Raw genomic sequence first — 19,816 nt, 5'->3', positions numbered from 1 at the left:
GTGACGGTTTTGGTGGTTTACCAGGTCTTGTGCTGTTGTTAAGAGTCCCATTTTATCCATGTTATAATAATTTTTAAACGCCGGTTTTGGAAACTTCTTACTTTTCTTTGACTTCGCATTTCTTATGCAAGTGGATTATCTTATATCTAATATTCTCACAAATATCTCCTGAAAAATGATAAATTGCACTCAGTGGCTGCTTTGACTGGATATTAAACAAATGAAGGGTGGTCTCTGATTTTTTGCACAGGATTGTAACTCAAATGTAAAGCAAAATAGCAATCTATCTCTAGACTTTTGAGGGTTAAAGAACACAATCCACTGTGTTTAAAACATTAATAAATACATGTACATCATTTTCATAAATGTTATATTAGCTTTTATACCTTCAAAAAAGACGTGCTTTATTATGTACACAAGATTTCACTTTAAATAGATGACATTCAAGGACAGTTATTAGCAATGGATCAAGGTCTTGAGGTCCCAGTTTCAAACTGTTCTTGAGAATTACTTCTAAAGATGCAGCTGAGCTGCATGCATGATCCACATTGGTCATATCAAATTGGACAGGTATGTGGAATTGGAGCTTGGTGTGTTCTATCAACATACACAAGAGGCAACCTGCTACCCTTATAGCTGGATGCACGCTAATCATAATATTAAAGGACAACCTTAGATAAAAAAGCAGAAAGAGCTGCGTTCTGCCTCAGCATTGAAGGGTTAAGTATGAGGACACTCACCTTCCCCAACGATGCCAAGCACCTCAAACTTGTTCATCACATCACCGACGGCAGGGGCCCTCATCAAGACAAATGGCCGCTGGCCAGGAGAGGCTGTGCTTGAGGAGGTGAGAGGTCGTCCTCTGGGTTACTGTCGGGCATGGGGTGGCCTGGCACCGGGGGGTCCAATCAACGCAGGCCACGGAACATCCTGCATGTTTCCTCCACACACACACTCGCATCTGCGGACACAGCAGAAACACAAAATTCATGTAAAACTGCTTAACACTAGTCAGAGCAAGTTTTCTGCATGATACAGTGAACATACGTTGACACTTTGAAAGCTGGGTTTTTAAATTAATTATCAACGAGCGCTTCACTTGAAATCATCATCAAAAAAGAAAGTTTACCAAAAGGCAGCAACACTGAAAAAGACTATTTTTAAAGTTCTTTCACCCATTGCTTGGCCATTAGACTTCTACTAAAGTATTTTAGATATACAACATTTATATAAAATAAATTCTAAAGGCTAAAATAACCAAAAGCACAGTATTTCCTTTCCTTTTTTTTTGTTTTTTTTGTTTTGTTTTTTTTGCTTTTTCACACTGTATTTTTTTGAGCAATTTGAAGTGATTTTTTTTTTAATGGAAGCTCTGGGAAAGTGCCACGTTGTAAATAACATGGACAAAGAGTGTCATTGATGCAAAGCACCAAAAGCTAAGTAAGCCTGTTAAACATGAGTTTAGTGTGTGAATGAGTGACATATCAGGTCCATGAGGTCCTTCACCTCTAAAAACCACTTTCAGTTCTACACTAAATTTCAATATCTAAGTTAGCCTTATCAGCATAAGTAAGCCAATAAGCATGCTTGTTCCAAAATCTAGAGTGCTGATTGGCTGTCTAAATTAGACTCTGAATACATGTTATTAACATCAGCACTTCTTGATTACTCTGAAATTCAGTGAAATCAGTAAATATACCTGAACGTTGCCACCACCTCATATTCATATCTGGCTTATGCTACACCCACTTTCAGATTGTATTCAACTGAAGCCATTGAAAAAAAGTATGATTCAGGAATCAGTGTCAAAGTCAAGTTATCAGTAGTGGTAACGTTGGCGAAAACATGTAAATGATACCAGCCCTAGTCACACTGTAGTCAAAGAAAATGGATGTTCCCTGCTTCGAAAATCATTTTCCTTTAACTCCAAAAACACTTTCTCACTTTCTGAGTAAAAGAAAAATGAGCCATTTTCAGTACTGTCATTTTCTACCTACTTTCCAAATTTCTGTGCATGGTAACAAGGCCATGATAAGAATAACTGCAGTGGTCTCTGCATAAAAACAGATGGGAAATAATGTTAGGATTGGGTAGTGAAACATCTTACAACAGGTAAAATATTCTGTTCGTGTAGGGGTAATTATAGGTGATAAACATATGTGAAAGCGTAGCTTTTATAATAGTATAAGTTGAGTTTTAAACAGGATCATGAATTTTACCACCCAGAAAATGTCCAGTGGCACAACCACATATTAATAAAGAATATAATATTTTGAAGTTATTTGCTGCTACTGAAAACATGTATAAACTTGTCTTTGGACTTAGACACCTGCATAAACCTGTCTTTGAACTCAACGTTACAATTTTCTATTTCAAATAAATAATAATAATAATAATAATAATAATAACAGATGGTCATGGTAAACTGAACCAGCCTAACTAAAACTCTACAATTACATTTTTTTCAATATTTGTGAAAGAGCTACTGACCTTGGCATTGCACCATGAAGGTCATTTGGGGTCTTTTTCATGATGAAATACCCTGTCCATTCATTCTTAAAGGCATGATAGAATAAAAGTCCTCTGCTGTCGCCTGTGCCATGCGACGTTTGAGAAAATCAGAATTTATGGACAAAAGCTGTCCCATTTTGGACGACGTAATGCTTTTTAAGCTTTCAAACATAAAATCACGTTAAGCTGTTTTATTTAGAATTTTATAGAAGTAAATAACTCTTGTAAGAGTTTATATAACCTGTATACATGGGTGTACAGTCGCGTTACCTGACATTTTTAGACTTCGGGAGGCACAAATGCCTAAAATGAGTTTCATTTTGATACACTAAAAACGTGTTCACATAACGGTTAGCTAATGTAATTAATGTCATGTCAAAATCTCACATCCCAGACCCATATTTTTCTTTTGTTTTCAGACTTCATTCATTTTTTTAATTTTAATTCTTAATTCTGTTTCTTTTCAGAGCTGCGCAAAAGAAGAGGTTTTTTTTTATTATTTGCCATTCCGTGTCCTTGTTGTTTCATTTCCGTGTGTGTGTGTGTGAGTTTGTGTGTGTGTGTGCCTGCTGGCAGCTTTTAGGGCAGCTTTTAGACTCACACACACTCATTCACTCACACCCTCCCTCCCTCCTTCACAGTGTCCTCCTGGGCAGTATGATAAATCCTGACGCTCAATTTCACTCTGGAGGTAAACACTGAGCCTCTACACCGCGTGTGTGTGGGTGTATGTGTATGTATGAGAGAGAGAGTGAGATGCTCGCTGTCACTGTTGAATGAAGATGACTGTGTAATTCAGACTGAGACAAAGCTGTAACGTGTCAACACAGGTAGTCTCTATCCCAGACAGCTTCATTTTCACTAGGGATGGGCGATACCATCGATCTTCTTTTCAGTCTGATAATAATTAACACTAAAGCCAGTCCTGACATCAACAGCGTGGAACCTTAGGGTCTTCTAACTAAGTCATTCTGTGAAATAAACACATTTTTTGCTTATTTTTCTTATATACAATCATCGTGCTTGTTGTATTTAAACTCAATTCAAAACAATTATTGTAGTTATGCTCTTATGTCACTGTTGTCGAAAACAAAATGGTTAAAATCTTGATCCAAGCCAGACTGTTTTGCTGTGATACCTAAGCACATACAGCGAAGGTAGCTCTCCCAGTGTTTAGTACAAACAATATGTCAAACTTTCTGCATAATTCAATCGTTCAGATGTAAACAAAGTCATTCAGAGTAGTTTGCTATGAAATGGTTCATCGTAGAGAAACCTGCTGACTCTCTTTACAGTGGCGGTGACAGGAACCAGTGGTCACAATGTATGCAACACAAAAATAGCCATTTTATTTACTATCCAGAACCACCCACACACTAAAAATTAATATTGATAATGGTAAAATAGTGGTAAGTCTGAAAAAAATTAGTTTTGTTTAGGTATTATTTTGTCTTGCATATAACTCTCCACCATGAGTGGATTTAAAAATATATATATTTTAGCGCAAACATTATCTAAAAACATTTCACAACAATATCTCAGGCAGCAGGCAACACGTTCACAGCCATTATATATGATAATGTTTCCTGAGGCAGCTTTTAGAGGCCTTAAACTCAGCATTTTACATCAAACTACTATGAATGACATTGTTTACATTGAAATGATTAAATTATGCAGAAATTTGAAAAGATTCATGGAACTGCCCTTTATTTAAGGCCTTACACATCAGATTAACCACTAACATAATTAGGAATAGACAGCAGAATCAACCAATCACGTTTTGATTTCTCTAATTTTGTGAGAAAAAATGTCACTCTTGCCTAGAGATGGGCAATGTTACGGTATTCCATCATTATTGCGATAAATTCTGTTATAGTGACAAACAATATGCTTTTTCCAAGTGTATCATGGATATCGTCAGTATTTAAAGAACACTGAACAACTGCAGGTTAAAAAGAGAGCATAATTAGTGTTGTTTAAATGGATTTAGTGCAGTACAGCATGTAAAATGCTTAGTAAAAATCATTGTGTCCGTTGTAAGTTTTGGATGGCTGTTTTTGGTCCACTGCATTTGTAAAATATTGTGACGTGTATAAAGAACATTTCTTCAAGTATCGTGATATAACATATTTGCCTTATCACCCACCAATAATCTGGGTGTTCTGGAAGCCGTAGATATGTGCAAGTATGAATGGAAGCCTGAACAGTTATTTTCAGTTATATGTCAGAAATGGAAAACAGTGGCGGAGCTCTTTACTGAAAGAGTCACTGTAAAATAGCTACAAGGTAAAATGTCTGTTTGTTACAAGCTTCCAATAAAAAAGAGAAAGTCTTTAATAAACTTAAGCTTTGAATATCTGTGTTTAATACGATGACTAAATGGCTAACGGCAATCACTATTTGCTTAGCACTAACATATTCCTAGAATCTCATAGGAGCGCTAGCAGAAATCAGCATTACTTTGGGGTTTTGTTTCCTCATTTTCAACCTAGTTATGAAATTTATGGCCTGATCCGAAGGCCTGGCACTAATAATTACGGTTCACCACTGGATAACACTAATTTATTCATCATATTATCCATTTCAGGCAAGATTTAGACTAAAGGTAAAACACCTGCTCATCCAGTGTTACTCCAAAAATCAAGGCTATGAGTGGGGAGTTTGTTCCTCTTTGCCGCAGCAACGGCCTCTACTCTTCTGGGAAGGCTTTACATTAAATGTTGTAATATTGCTGTGAGGATCTGATTGCATTCAGCACTTACAAGAGCATTAGTGAGGTTAGTACAGATGTCGTATGATCCATTCTGGATCACAAACGCCACTCCAACTCATCCCGCATGGAGCTCCATCACTCCAGTTCCTCTGCTTCACAGCCCAATGTTTCGTCTAGGGGTGTCTAGATTCAGTCACTTTTAGTTAATGTTTGTCTCACGAAAAAAGACGGGTCCCAATGCTCGGTGCTGAAGTGTAATATAGCTGAATACTTTAAATGCAAATAAAAGTAAAATTACTATGGTTTAAATCTATTTGAAAAAGTAGCACAGTAAAGCATGTGGATTTGCTAACAGCTCACGTTGAAACTGAGTGGAGTGGAATCCGTCTCTGATTAGCACATTCAGACAACAGCATACAAAAACTATTGACTGATAGTACTAAAATCCTGCCCTATCCCTCAACAACCACTTTAGATTGCCAAAGATTTGTGACTCAGTGAAGCGAGATTGCTTTTGTTCTTGCAAAATGGATGAGATATTGGCAAAGTGTTGGCAAGTGACTTGTTTGCTAATGAGTAGTGGAAAACACTGGTTACCTTCCCCCAAAACAAATGTTGCCTATATTGTAAGAAAGCCTCAGATCTCTGAAGATAATGCATTCTTAAATAGGGGTGCACTGATCATGAATTTGTACGGCCAGTTCTGATTTCTCTACAGCCAAATTGACTGGTTTTGTTATAATGTTATAACCAAAAAGTTTCGTTTTCTTATATGGTCATTAAATATGTGAACAAATTGAATCATTTAATAAATGAAAAATAATCTATCTAACAACTGCTACAAGTTAAACAGTGCTGTTAACTAGGAGAGGAGATAGCAGTAGCTTAGCTAGCATGAAAACAGCTCTACTCACCACAGAATGTGCTCAATTCTGGCTAACTAAAGCACTAACGCAAATTTAGTTGATAGTGACTCAAATCTGAGGGAGTTAAGTCAAGCAACTGGCACTGAAGGGACAGAAAGGTGAAATGAAACCTGTTCTGCTGTGTTTGAATTTGCAGCCTGGTCAGCTAATTTAATATTAGCTTAGCAAGCAGGCTACAAACCCAAACAGTGCATAACACGATAGTACAGGTCTGATTCTGCTTAACTTCTGCTCGGCTGGAACAAGTGTAGATGATAAGAACTAATGTTTGAGTGGGCAAACTTTGAGTGACTGGAGACAAAAAGACAAAATTGCACCTGTTTTGTGGTGTTCGGGACTGTAGCATTTTGGCTAAGCTAATGATAGCTTAGCAGGCCAGACGTGCCACACACAACAGCCCAGGCTTTGTTCCAGCTAACCGATGCTAAAATGACACCCGTTCAGAGGATATCTAAGAGCACAAAGTCGAATGACTGGTGTTAGAGTGACAGAAAGCTGAATGTGTTCTGTAGTGTTTGTAGCTCTTAGTTTACGCTGATTTGCTATTATGCTTAGTTTTTCTGAGTTTTTTTCTGGCTCTGATTTTTCCCCTTTTTCTGTCAGCGTCACCTGTCAGTCAGCTCCCACACCACCAGTGTGGTCAGTGACCCCTCTAAAGCCCAATTCAAGCTGAATTAGATTTACCTGGGAAGGTGCTGCAATTTGATTACCAACAAGAAGTATGATTTTAATCCAGTATAAATCTGCAATGTCTGTAGTTTTTACAAGTCTGCAAAGTCATAATTTTACAGTAAAATACCATCCATAATTCGCTGAACTCTTCAGTAATACTCCTGTTAAAATTGACATCACTGTAATGTAATAACAAAACTTTTTTTGCAAATGGAAGAAGTGCTGACTGCAAAATGGAGCTTGATTCGATTCAGTTCCTTAATCCTAGAGTTCACTGAAATCCACAAAATCCTGTACAAACAGGCCAGTCAAATGACGCCCAAATTACAATACCGGACCTCCTCTGGTAAAACCAATCCAGCTCGAATAGGGCTTAAAACATAAAAGGGTAGAATGTGTTTATTTGGTTAGTGGAATAGAAATTTGACACATCATAATTTTTAAATATTATTGTTATACCACCCAACCCTAAACCCCATCCTTGGCATCTATTAATGTTACTAAAAAAACTTGGTTTGCTTTCCAAAATTTATTGTGATCCACTTGCTGTAAAATGTTCGCAAAACATACAAAGCAAAAGGCATTTTCAAACAGTGTAAATAAATGAAAAACAGCAACATTATGAAGAGGGTTTTCATCTGACAGTGATGATAAGTAGCAATCAAAATTCAGTGTACCCTGTGCATGAGAGATCTCTTTCTTTATGCAGGAATGAGGAGTAGGTAAAATGCAATACACAAACACAAAGACAAGTCTTGATGTCCTGATTTTTTAAATTATTAAATTCATATCATTATTAAAAATGAACTAACTTTGACATCTCAAACACAACTTGGCCTTCGTGCTAAACTAAGACTAATGTCAGTGATGACATGTCCTGACCTATGGTAATATCAAGGCTGCTTCCTCTTTAAAAAGGGCAGTTATGTGGACAAAAGCATCAGTGTCTCATCTTTGCTGGAGCTGTTTTTGCTACCTGTCTCATAACAATCCTCAACATTCCTGAAGCCTACAGCCATCTCTCTGCTGGATGTGTCCATATCCCGATCGTTCAACTCTTACAGGCGCCCAAGAGAGTCTTTTTCCCAAGCACTGAGATTTAAGAAAGGCAAATTGCAAGTTACTCCAAGACAGTGAGATTAGTCACGGCCTTCGTATGATATGTGCTCCCAAAAGTGATCAAGCTGTTAAATCTACAAGGGGAACTACAAACAGAGATAAATATGAGAGTTTGCTTAAGAGCAGCAGTCTGTTAAAGCCTTTGATGTCACACACTGAACAAAGACTCGACTCAAACTGAGCCCTTCTGGAATATTTAGCTACTTGTATTCTGTCAGTTCTTAAGAATATCTAGGCCTAAATTTATATTGACCACTTCTAACAAGTAAGAACACGTATCTCTGCTTGTATTCACACTAAACACACTAGAGGTGTTTGTTGGTTTGGAATCTGTGCTTTCAATTAAAAAAATGCAGCAGATTCATGTATAAAATGATTCTATTAAGATGCGACTACTCAACAACTTCACAGCTTACAACTCATTTGTAGGAAGCTGTAAAACTGAAGAGACGTTGAGTATGTCTAGAATGATGAACAGAGCTGTAGATGATTCTAAAATGATCCTAAAAAAGTCTACAGGTCAAAGATTGTTTTGAAAATTTGAAAAAAAAAATTAATTAAAAAGCATATCGTGCATTTTTGTATTGGTAATCTATTTAACATGTTGACATTTGCTTGACAGCTTTTATCTAATATAAACTCATTTTTAAAGGAGATAATCAATTTTATCATGCAGAAACTGTGAGATGGTGCAACTACATTTTAAGAAGATATATCACACTGCCTTACTTTGTACACTGAACCAGTCTAACTATAACTTTAAAAAATGACAATTTTTTCAATATTTGTGCAATAAGGGCTTCTGCACCAGGAAGGTTGCCTGGGGCCTTCTTCATGATACAATTACCCAGTCTTTCTTAAAAGTGTGTCAGAATGAAAGTCCTCTGTTGTGAGTTGTGCCACATAAGTCATGAGACTTGAGAAAATCAGAATTCATAGATAAACATTACGCAACAGTTGAATACCTTTAAAGCTGCCCTATTTTGCAACATGTTAAGATGTTTAAAGTTTAAAACATGAAGTTATTTCAAACTATTTATAACCCCATTTCCAAAAAAGTTGGGATGCTGTGCAAAATGTAAATAAAAACAAAATGCAATGATGTCCAAATCATTTAAACTCTATATTTCATTAAAAAATAGTACAAGGACAACATATCCAATGCCAACAACACCTTCCAAAAAAGTTGGGACAGGGGCAACAAAAGGCTGGTAAAGTTGTGTAATGCTAAAAAAACACCTAGTGGACAACTGGCAACAGGTCATTAATATGATTGGGCATAAAAAAGCATCCCAGAGAGGCTGAGTCTCTCAGAAGTAAAGATAAGTAGGGGTTCACCACTCTGTGAAAGACTGCACAAACAAATAGAGCAACAATTCAAGAATAATGTTTCTCAACATAAAAGAGCAAAGAAGTTTTGCTTTTCATCATCCATGGTACATAATGTCATTAAAAGATCCAGAGAATCTGGAGAAATTTCTGTATCCAAGGGACAAGACCAAAAACTAGTACATGCTGGCCATGATCTTTGGGCCCTCAGGCAGCACTGCATTAAAAACAGACATGATTCTGTAGTGGAAATCACTGCATGGGGTCAGGAACACCTCTGAAAACCACTGTCTGTGAAAACAGCTCAGCGCTGCATCCACAAATGCAAGTTAAAACTCTAAAACTGTACATAAACAGGATCCAGAAATGCTGCCACCTTCTCTGGGCCTGAGCTCATTTAAAATGGACTGAGGGGAAGTGGAAAAGTGTCCTGTGGACAAATCAATATTTTAATTTTTTTTTTAGGAAATCATGGACGCTGTGCCCTCCGGGCTAAAGACCACTCAGCTTGTTATCAGTGCACAGTTAAAAAGCCAGTGTTCATGATGGTATAGGGGTGCGTTTGTGCACATGGCATGGGTGACTGGCTCGTCTGTGAAGGCACCATTAATGCTGAACGATACATACAAGTTTTGGCAATGTATGCTGCCATTCAGACAACGTCTTTTTCAGAGAAGGCCTTGATTATTTCAGCAAGAGAATGCCAAACCACATTCTGCATGTATTATAACAGCATTGCTCCGTATTAAAAGAGTCCAGGTGCTATGCTGGCCTGCCTGCAGTCCAGATCTGTCACCCACTGAAAACATTTGCCGCATTATGAAATTAAAAATACAACAAAGGAGACCCCGAACTGATGAGCAACGGAGATCCTATATCAAACAAGAATGGGAAAACATTTCACTTTCAAAACCACAGCAGTCAGTCTCCTCAGTTCCTAAACGCTTACAGAGTGTTGTTAAAAGAAGAAATGTTGAAACACAGTGGTAAACATGCCCCAATGGTAAACATTCCAACTTTTTTGGAACGTGTTGTTGGCCTCAAATTCAAAATGGGCATATATTTTTCAAAAAACAATACAATTTCTCAGTTTCAACATTTGTTATGTTGTCTTTGTAGTATTTTCCTTTAAAATATGGTTTACATGATTTGCATATCAACTTTTTTGGAAATGGGGTTGTATAATTTTACATGTGTGGCAAATTTTACATGTATTTATTAAATTATTTAACAGTAGAATAATAGACACAAAATACATGATGTCATTGATCTTTATAATATTTCAATCTACACTGTATAAGTTAAAAAATAACATAAAATAACAACAATTATTAATATGGCAAGGGATTTCAAACTTTTGAACTGTTGTATATTTTGCTACCTCAGGTGGCCAAGAGTAGTTAAACCTTTGGAAGTCTAGAGTTATTACTGTCATTCTTCTATACATGAAAACTTAAATAGTTATTTAAAAAAGATTATACACACAACAATAACTTTTCCTTAAACTTAAATCATTATTACATATCTCGTTTTTTCCTTACAAACATCCACACTTTCAACAGGATTTCTCCACTTGTGTCAGTGAGCTCTGAACGAGAAACATATATATCATATAAATGTATAACATGCTTCTGTTATTACTGGCAATAACTGTGACATCTAAGGGTTAACTGGTTTCAATTCAAATAAGTTACTGGATTAGAATGAGGCAAAGTAAAATTCTTTTCAGATAAACAAAAGCAATGTTCTTCATCAATCTAAATCTCAAGAACACTTTAAATCAACCTTTTTCTGTTTTTTTTGCAGTGCACAGTAAGAACTGAAGCAATACAGGACACACTATTCACGTCTGCCAAGCGATTCCTCTACATCCCAGATACAGCCATGCGAGGACAGCCTCTTTGTCAGCATCCGCCTTTTGCAAAATGTGTTATTCTAGCGTGTGTGCAGCAGAGATGTGGGCAGCTGTAGCTGAGCCAGAACACAAGGCTGTTCTTGCCCAGCATCCAGTGGCATCACATCACTCATATTCGCTCAGTTGCGCAATGTGAGAGGACCGAGGGTGAGTCGTCTCCGTCAAACAAGCGTCTCAATGCCAGAAGGGTCTGCTTGACAGCAGGGTTATTAATCTGAATGGACGATGCCGGGCTCAACATGAGACAGAGCTATCGTGTAAAACTCTGTGAAATTACACTGCAGCACAGTGAAAACACAAATTAGAGATGGTATGATATTATTGTCTTTACTGATATCGGCCAATATCCATACCAGTCCAATATTATTTCCTTTAATGGAGACTTTATTCACTCCTTATTTACAATTTATTTATTACTCCTTCAACTGCGAAGAGTATAAAATCATTAACACCTTAATTCAGTCTTTGTAGGATGTGTCTTACTCCTCTGTTAAGAACAGCTTGTTTCCTGAGTGTTGACTCTGTATGCTAATAACCACTGCTCTGACTGGCAGTTTCATTTGAGTAATTTGGTGCAAAATTGGTGGAATTCCCCTTTAAGCTTGTGTATGTGACCAGATACAGTCACAAAATCATAAGCATGTACAGCAACCTTGAGACCTTGTAATCAGCTTTTAAAGTAGCTTTTGTTTACATGTTTACCCTGCTAAAATAATGCTAATGTACGCCAGCCTGGTATGAGGGATTTGCCTGTTCCAGTAGCATCAAGCTAACAGTGGCCAATTTACTTTTTATAGCAGAAGCAGACATTTGTAACACAGACTCAAGTAATATATTCTTTACTTTGGATGTTCCCTGCAAGAAAAACCAGCACAGAACCGCATTGCTGGTCACCAGCAAAAGTATCATATGTTGTGTTTTGAATGCTGGTATGCTGGTCAACCAGCACGACCAAGCTGTGTGATCAGCTAAACCAGCATCAGACCAACACTGGGCACGCATTAACCTGCTTAGATCAGCTTAGACCAGCATGGAATGCATCTGGTCTGTGCCGTTTTTTCAGCTGGGCTGATTCTATCAACAAAGATTTAAGCTTAAAGCCTGTCAGTGAATATTACTGGTGCCTGTTAGCTAAATGCCCAACTTACTCTAGTGAGGACAGAAAGTGGGTCCAGTTACTCCACAGATAGCCTGTTAATGTCAATGAAAAAGAGTCTGCTGAATCAGTCACTAAGACAGAATGTAATGTTTGCAATATATGACATTATATCGCTGTTTCACACTCTCCTGTCCATCAGAGACGTCTGGATGTGAAGCAGCAGAGGCGACAGTGAAAGTATGCAGGCTGGCTGAGTGGGCGTTTGTTCGAGTGGGGGGGCGGGACACTTGCTGAATGTGACGCAGAATGCAGCAGCAAATCCTAACAGGGCTGTAGAATCATGCGTTTTGTAAGGAAAATATGCCAAAACAGCAGAGACTTCACATTTCACAATTTCTAGGATGGTAGATACAATTACTAGTAATGTATATGTCAACTGGCAAGAAAATGCAGATTTATTTATTATGTCTCCCTAAAACAATGACTAAGAATTGCAATTTCTGCCTGTTTTGGAGGCCTCTCTGTTGAAATATACTGAACTCTTTTCCTTCTCTAATGTTAACTGAATATATTTAAATGGAAATGTGAAATAAAAAAACTGAACTCAACTGGATTTTCATCTCCGAAGAGAGCCAGCAAGACAACATTTATAAAAGTGTTTTTAAATGCTTTTTTTTTATTAGTTATCAGTGTCATCCATAGTAGTGGCCATCTTTGTGGAGAAGTGTCAACTGTTCTCGCAGCAGGGGGTTCTTACCCCTCATTGCTCACTAGTAGCTCAACAGAGAGTCACAACATTTCTCACCGACAGTGTCCTAGTTAATCTAATAACAGAGTTACACTGAAATGTTTCATTTGATTATATTTATTAAGAGTATCCAAATTGATTTTTCTCTTCAAATCTTTCACAAACTCTAGAAATATCACTTATCGTACCAATGTGTGCATTATTACACTATGTAAAATAAAGGAATTGAATTAGCTAGCTGCTTATTACCCTAACGTTAACATTAGGCTACATGTGGCTCCTGTTGTCATCATGTGACCAACTTCACTTTATGTCATCTTGTGCTACAAGCAATTCTGTAATATTCTTTTATCCCTTCCAATATTTAATCATGTTATTTTTTAACTACTGTCACAGTAAAAAAATCTGTGGATTTGAATGAACTTCTGTATATGTTAATTTCAATTTTAGCAGCTTTTTAGTCAAATGATTAGCATGAGAAGCTGAACTGTGAAGACAACATACAGAAAAGTGGCTCAGTTGCGTGTAAATGATTGGTTGCTAGTCGGATGAATGGGTAACTAACAATTAAGCACAAACAGTCCGACACTTCAGACAGCCTCCATCTCCCACAAGGAACCTAAAGAGCATTTCATTCAAGAAAAACATAAAAATAAAGACATGGGAAGATTTCCAAAGAAAAATCCGTAGATATCTGGTCTATTTTTAATAAAGGATCTCTCTCATATAATACTGATTTTTCCTCACATTTGTACATAAACGAGTTATATATACGCACACACACACAAACACACACACATATATATATACAGCTGCTGTCGGAACAAAACCTCATATCTCCAAAATGATAACTTTACAGGAGAAGGAAAAAACATAGTTCACTTTTAATGTAGGTCAAAGGAAGAATGGACTTTTTGCCAAGTAATTTCTTTTGGTCCAGTCATCATGAACTTCAACCATAATGTAAAGGACAACAGACATTTTCAAATTATGTCAAAAACTGAAAAAGTACAAAAACGGAGATACACGTTTTTTTTTCCGACAACAGCTATCATTTACATAATTTACGTATATCAGTCTGAAAGGCACAGTAACAAAAACAGCCTGTTGGCTTTCTAAGGGATACAGAGAAGCCAGAAAATGGTCATTTAAATGAATTTCAAATGTATTTGGTACATAAACCCAGACAAACATGAGAAAATATTAATTACAAGAAAAATGTAGGATATGGCTCCTTTAAGTGAAACAAAGTCTGGCGCAGAATGAATCTGACTGTATGAACAGAGACTTCATTGTCTTTCAGTGGGTGCCAAATATGCCAAAAATGGTTCTTCAGATTTATGACGTAGGATGCAAATGTCGACTCATCTACAAATGTCTACAAAGGAAAACAAGCGTACTTCTTCATTTTAAACACTGAGCATCACTGACCCTCATGTACAGAAATAACAGAGTGCAACAATGTATTGTTTTAAATAAATGATTCATAGTGCATCAGCATGTTTACATAAGCAAACACTGATTCATTTAAAACACTAACTCTCCCAATGAGAAGTAAAATGTTTAGATATTATACATTTATTTATTTCACAGTTAAGCTGAATAGAAAACTGTAACTCAGTGCATCCAGTCTGGTCCACACATTTCAGAGTGTTTGGTAATGAACAGCCTCTTTTAGTGAGCGATAGCTATTGTCTGCATGCAGGGCACATCACAATGGAATCAGTCCTACTTCTTTGGAGGAGGACAGTGTTTGTTTCAAATTCAAGCTGAAGAGCTTTCATTGACGTGACCAAATAACGCACTTGTCCACATCTCCAACATCCATTTTGGTAACGGCTCGGCTGAGTCAGAACATTTTTGCTAATAGCTCTGCTGCTCAGAAATGAATATTTATTTGAGAATAAATATAACCGAACAGTGCTAAGGGCTGAATTTTACCAGCCATGCAGTTATAAAAACCTCTCAGGTGGTGATCGAAATGATCCTTGATTCTTCCCTCTTTTATTCTTCTCATTTGCCTATTGTTGTGGAAATGAAGATGAATTAATACTAAGTAATGGATACTCACAGCTCTATCACACATATAGTAGCTTACTATTCTAAATCAAATTGAAACTGTAATGCTCATTAGCATTAGGGTTGAGTATTGAAATTAAATACTGTGGCGTCCACTATGGGCTCCAGGTTTCAATGGGCTCAAGGGGCATGCCATTCAAAGTTGCGCCTGCATGCGCCACCCTCTCCCATCAAAATAACATCTGTTAGTAAAAAAACCAAACACAATATTTCAAACAGAATGAAAACCTAGAAAACCTCAAATTCTCTGTCTAATCAGGACTTTTGTGGTTGTTTAAGACAGCACAATGATTGATAGTGACAGCACAAACAACCTCACAACTGAAGGGGTTTCTATGAGCTTTTATTTTCTGGCAGAGGTAGGACTTTGAATGTATGTGAAATGATGGACTTACGTTCTACCAGTCAAAAGTAGAGTTACTACTGTAATGGTGGTGAAAAGTGTTCTTAAAGTATTTGGCCAGTCGTTCAAACAGTGTTAACATTTGCTAGAGTATAGTACTGTGTGATAGGCATGAGCAGTTGTCGGCTAAAAAACGTCAAGAAATTATGCAGGAAGAACATAACTTTACTTGCCAACTGAGCCTGGCAGTTCAGAAGGAGCAGCTATAAACAAGATACTCCCTAAAGCCTAGATTTATTTGTGTAAAACTGTGTAAGTGATCATCCATAAAGTACGCATTTTTTTATTATTATTGTTTTAAGTAAATCTGTGCATGACAGTCATATTACCACAGTTAAGAGGTGTTTTGAAAGTGCTAGCTAGCTAGCTCTCTCACTGGTAGTCAGTCAGGCACAACTAAAGAGACTTTGGTTTGTGTGGCACGGGTGCTGTGAAGAGAAGCCACTGACACAAAAGCTGCCCTAATTCTGACTTTGAGGGATCACTTGACATCAGCATCTTCCAATATAGTCCCAACCAACTCAGTCTAACAGAGGGACAAAATCTCTCATTTGAGATTACCAATATTATTAATTGGCAGTTAATAGTACATTCATGTATCAAGGTCAAGGTATTGGTGTTGGTATTGATGGATGGATGGATGGATGGATGGAAGGATGTATAGATATATATATAGATAGATAGATAAATAGACAGATAGATAGATAATCATGTGTAAATCTAGCTTCCCACAGTAAAATGCCTTCAAACTTACTGAAACTGAATTATTTTTATCATCACACAGCCTAGTTTTGGGCTTGCCCTCCAGAGCGCACCACAGCAAGAACAAGAGCAGCAGAGTAGGACGAGAGAAAGGCAGAATGACACCAAGGAGAATCCAGCATGTCAGCAGAGAGAGCAAACCTGAATAATATTTTCTGTGCATGTTGGACTTACAAGTGACATGCATGCATGTTTTATTAATGTTTAACCACAAATGTTCTGCGGCACTCTCAGATAACACTCAGCCGAAAAAGCAGTTTTGTAAGTTACAATGAGGGCAGCTCTACAGCAGCAGGCCAAGTGCACCTGCAAAACTGCAGCAAAGAAAACCTTCAACTCACTGTCAAATTATGACAACGGCTATTTGTGTGTGTGTGTTGGGAAGACGCTCTCCAGCTTTGCAAACCAAACTGACTTAAAGACTTTGCAGCTGCCTTGTAACAGAAAACTTCAACCACTTAAACTCTAGACTTATCATTCAAGTTATCAGTCTTATCATTCAAGCTATTAATCTTCAGATTTATTATTTAGACTCACTCAATACCTACCAGAAGCGGGAAATGACAAATGACAACTACTTTTGCCACAGTAGTCGAGCACACCTTTCTCTGCACCTGTAATTATTCAGAACAGGAAGCATAGTCCTCTACTTTTACTGGAGTTTATTTCTAATAAAGTACATAACTTCTGCTTTTCACCACAGCCTAAAGCTGTTGCTTATGTCCTATCGCAAGTGCCTATTAGCTAGCTAATGTAGCTCATGTGAGCCAAAGTTCAAGGAAAGATAGAATTAGTTTAAGCAATAAGCTTTGTCAATAAATTCAGTGAAACCTTGAGCATTAGACCTTCTTTCTGAGGCAAATATTAACTTAAAGTAGTCTAACTCACACTACTTACTCAAGGCACTTACAACTCATTCACACGTACATGAGTCAGTGTCTTTATTAATAACTTTACTTGCATTCAAATGAATTTCCACTAGAAGTTTACTCACATTTAAGCAGGGAATTTAGGACTTTTTGTACCACTATTAACCACTAGAATGTATACAGTATCTACCACAGTACTATGCAAAAGTCTTCATTTCTTTAATTTCCAACCAAAATGGCCCTTAAGTACAAGTTATTTACTTTTCAGCATCAGGAAAGAAAGCATGTATTTAACAGATAATTGCACAGAAGTCTCAGAAGTCACAGAAGTCAGACGTCCATAAAACTTTACTCTACAGCTGAGATGTCCTGTATAGATGTTGTGGTGCAAATCTTCCTTTTTTCTGTATCTTTTTTCAGTGTAATGGCTACAAATCCTTTCAGGCTCATAGCATTGAGTTGTCTTCTCACGGTGGGAGGATGGACAGGATGGAGACTGATTTTCTCTTCTCTCTCAAAGATGAAAGCTTTAAGTGCTGTTTATCTGATGGTGACCGTTTTGGTGGTCTACCGGGTCTTGGTATGGTTGTTAGGAGTCTCATTTCCTCTGTATCTTGTAATCATTTTTGGGCCTTTTGAAAACTTGTTTTTTTCACTTACTTTACTTTCACTTTCCCTTTCCTTCTGTAAGTGGATTATTTTATATCTAAACTCCTCAGAAATATCTCCTGTATAATAAATAACTTGTACTTTATGGATGTTTTGACTAGAAATTAAGTAAACGAAGGCTGGTCTCTGACTTTTGCACATACATACAGTCCTAAAAATAAGGTTCTTAGGAGTGACTTTTGGTTTTCTAAAGAACTTCTAAGTGAATGAAATGACATGTGGGACGGTTTTAAACCATTTTAAGGTTTAAAGTACCTACATATAATGTAAAGGTTCTATATCAGTTATCATTTTTATCCTACAACCATACATGCAAGCCAAGAACCTTTTAAGAACCCCGTATGGGAGCGAGGGATTAAAGTGTGGGCCCACGTACTGGCCCCTGCAGTTTAAGGGGTTAAGGAAGTACAGGCTAAATATGAAATAAGAAAACCTCGACAACTTATGCCTATAATCGATGAATCATCCTCCTACATTATATAACAACAGGAGCCAAAACAAGCAACAAATAGGTTTGAAATTATTCTTGGCCCACTTCCTCACCGTGCACACGCCACCACAACCCGATGGATTCCACACTGGCCGATGTGCAAGCACCTTCTCTAGGAATCCAGCAGGAACATGCAGCCCAGACCCTGTTGCTACTGGAGACAAGTCCTCCCACTCCTCTTGTCCAGAACAAACCTTAAACCTGCCAATCTCTGCAGGTAGAACCCGGCACTTCAACACTGACGAAAGCTGAAAAAAGGACAATCCCCCACGTAATCTCTTTTCTCACCACCTTTCCATCCTTTCTGGACAATCTACATTAGACGAGGAGTAAGTAACCTCCACAGATGCGATTCTGTTCATCTGCTGAGAGACACTGGCATCAAGTTCAGAGTCAAAGCCTCTGAGCGACTGGATTATGAGTCAGTGCAGCTTCACCATTCAGCTTTCATCACACCTTGTGGGCTGCCTCCTGTGCATAGGGATCAATGCTAAAGCACAGTCCACCTCACATCAGCAGCAGCATCCATGGTGTCACGTTGACCTCCATTAGCCTTTGAACAGTGCGGCTTTAGCAAGATCGTTGAAACGGGCCCTCTAGAACGGCCTCCGTTGTGATTAAGGTAAAAGGGTGAGTGGCTTCAGTACTGTTGGCTGCAACTCTCCAGTATTTTAGGTTCTGCGACGCAATAGGGCTGAAAGTGCGTGGGTGTGCGAGGCTGAGAGCTGAACAGCGTCAGGCTACAACAACTGTGTACAAGCCAAGCGTGGAATACAGTTTATTCGCAGCGTTAGCAGTGAAAAAAACACCTCCCACCAAACCAAAATGTAAAAACCTGCACGAACATATCAAGCAAACGCTTCGCCGGTGTGGACAGTTGGCACAAAGTATGATAACTAGCTTTAGTATGTCTTCTGCAGGAGCCTGAAGTTGGCTTCTTTTTCGAATTTTCCGTTCCACCTTAACTGGTGCAGCAGTAACGTTCCTGGCGCTCTGAGACGCCAGAATGTATCTGCTGCATCATTTAAGGTGGAACGGAAAATTCTAATAGGCAGCCAACTTCATCTTCGTGTCAACTGCCCACTCAGTAATTATGAAAAAACAACCAAACTATTGCTTTTTGACACAGTTTGTCCGTCCCTGCTTTTCTCGAACATAACAGCGAATGTGTCTGCTGGCTGTTGGGCGAAATTTGAGAGAGCTTTCAGAGAAACCCAGTCGTGCTGATTTTCAACGGTTAGGGGAACTAACGTTAACCACCACAGGCAGCTAGCTGGCTAATGTGTCCTGACACGTTATTGATAACTGCGCAAGGCTGTTCAGCCACAAACCACGAAACGGAGATGGTGCTGAGCAAAGCCAGGAGGGTGAGAAAAAAGGGCAGCAGCGGAAGGTACTCACTCATGTCTCGGTTTAGAAGAGTGTGGAAGCGCTCAGTCCTCCGCGGTGAGACTCCACATCGCTGCTCCGGGCTCCGAACCTCCACGCAGTTGTCAAGCGACTGGAGCCGAT

The 19,816-nt window shown here is 38.1% G+C and overlaps 1 protein-coding gene across 1 annotated transcript in view; it reads right to left on the bottom strand.

Annotated features, from left to right (window-relative positions):
- The window catches only part of LOC118822772 (cyclin-dependent kinase-like 5), a 119,311-nt gene extending 99,495 nt beyond the window's left edge, over positions 1-19,816 (bottom strand). Inside the window, exons 1-2 of the mRNA XM_036592043.1 lie at positions 19,706-19,816; positions 741-961 (exon numbers count right to left, since the gene is read on the bottom strand). Coding sequence (XP_036447936.1) covers positions 741-804 — 64 coding nt within the window. The 5' untranslated portion in view covers positions 805-961; positions 19,706-19,816. The remainder of the gene's footprint in view (positions 1-740; positions 962-19,705) is intronic.

The sequence above is a fragment of the Colossoma macropomum genome, unplaced genomic scaffold (assembly GCF_904425465.1).
Source record: "Colossoma macropomum unplaced genomic scaffold, Colossoma_macropomum, whole genome shotgun sequence".
NCBI lineage: Eukaryota > Metazoa > Chordata > Actinopteri > Characiformes > Serrasalmidae > Colossoma > Colossoma macropomum.
The sequence above is the reverse complement of the archived record's forward strand: the minus strand, read 5'-3'. Positions and strand labels throughout refer to the sequence as shown.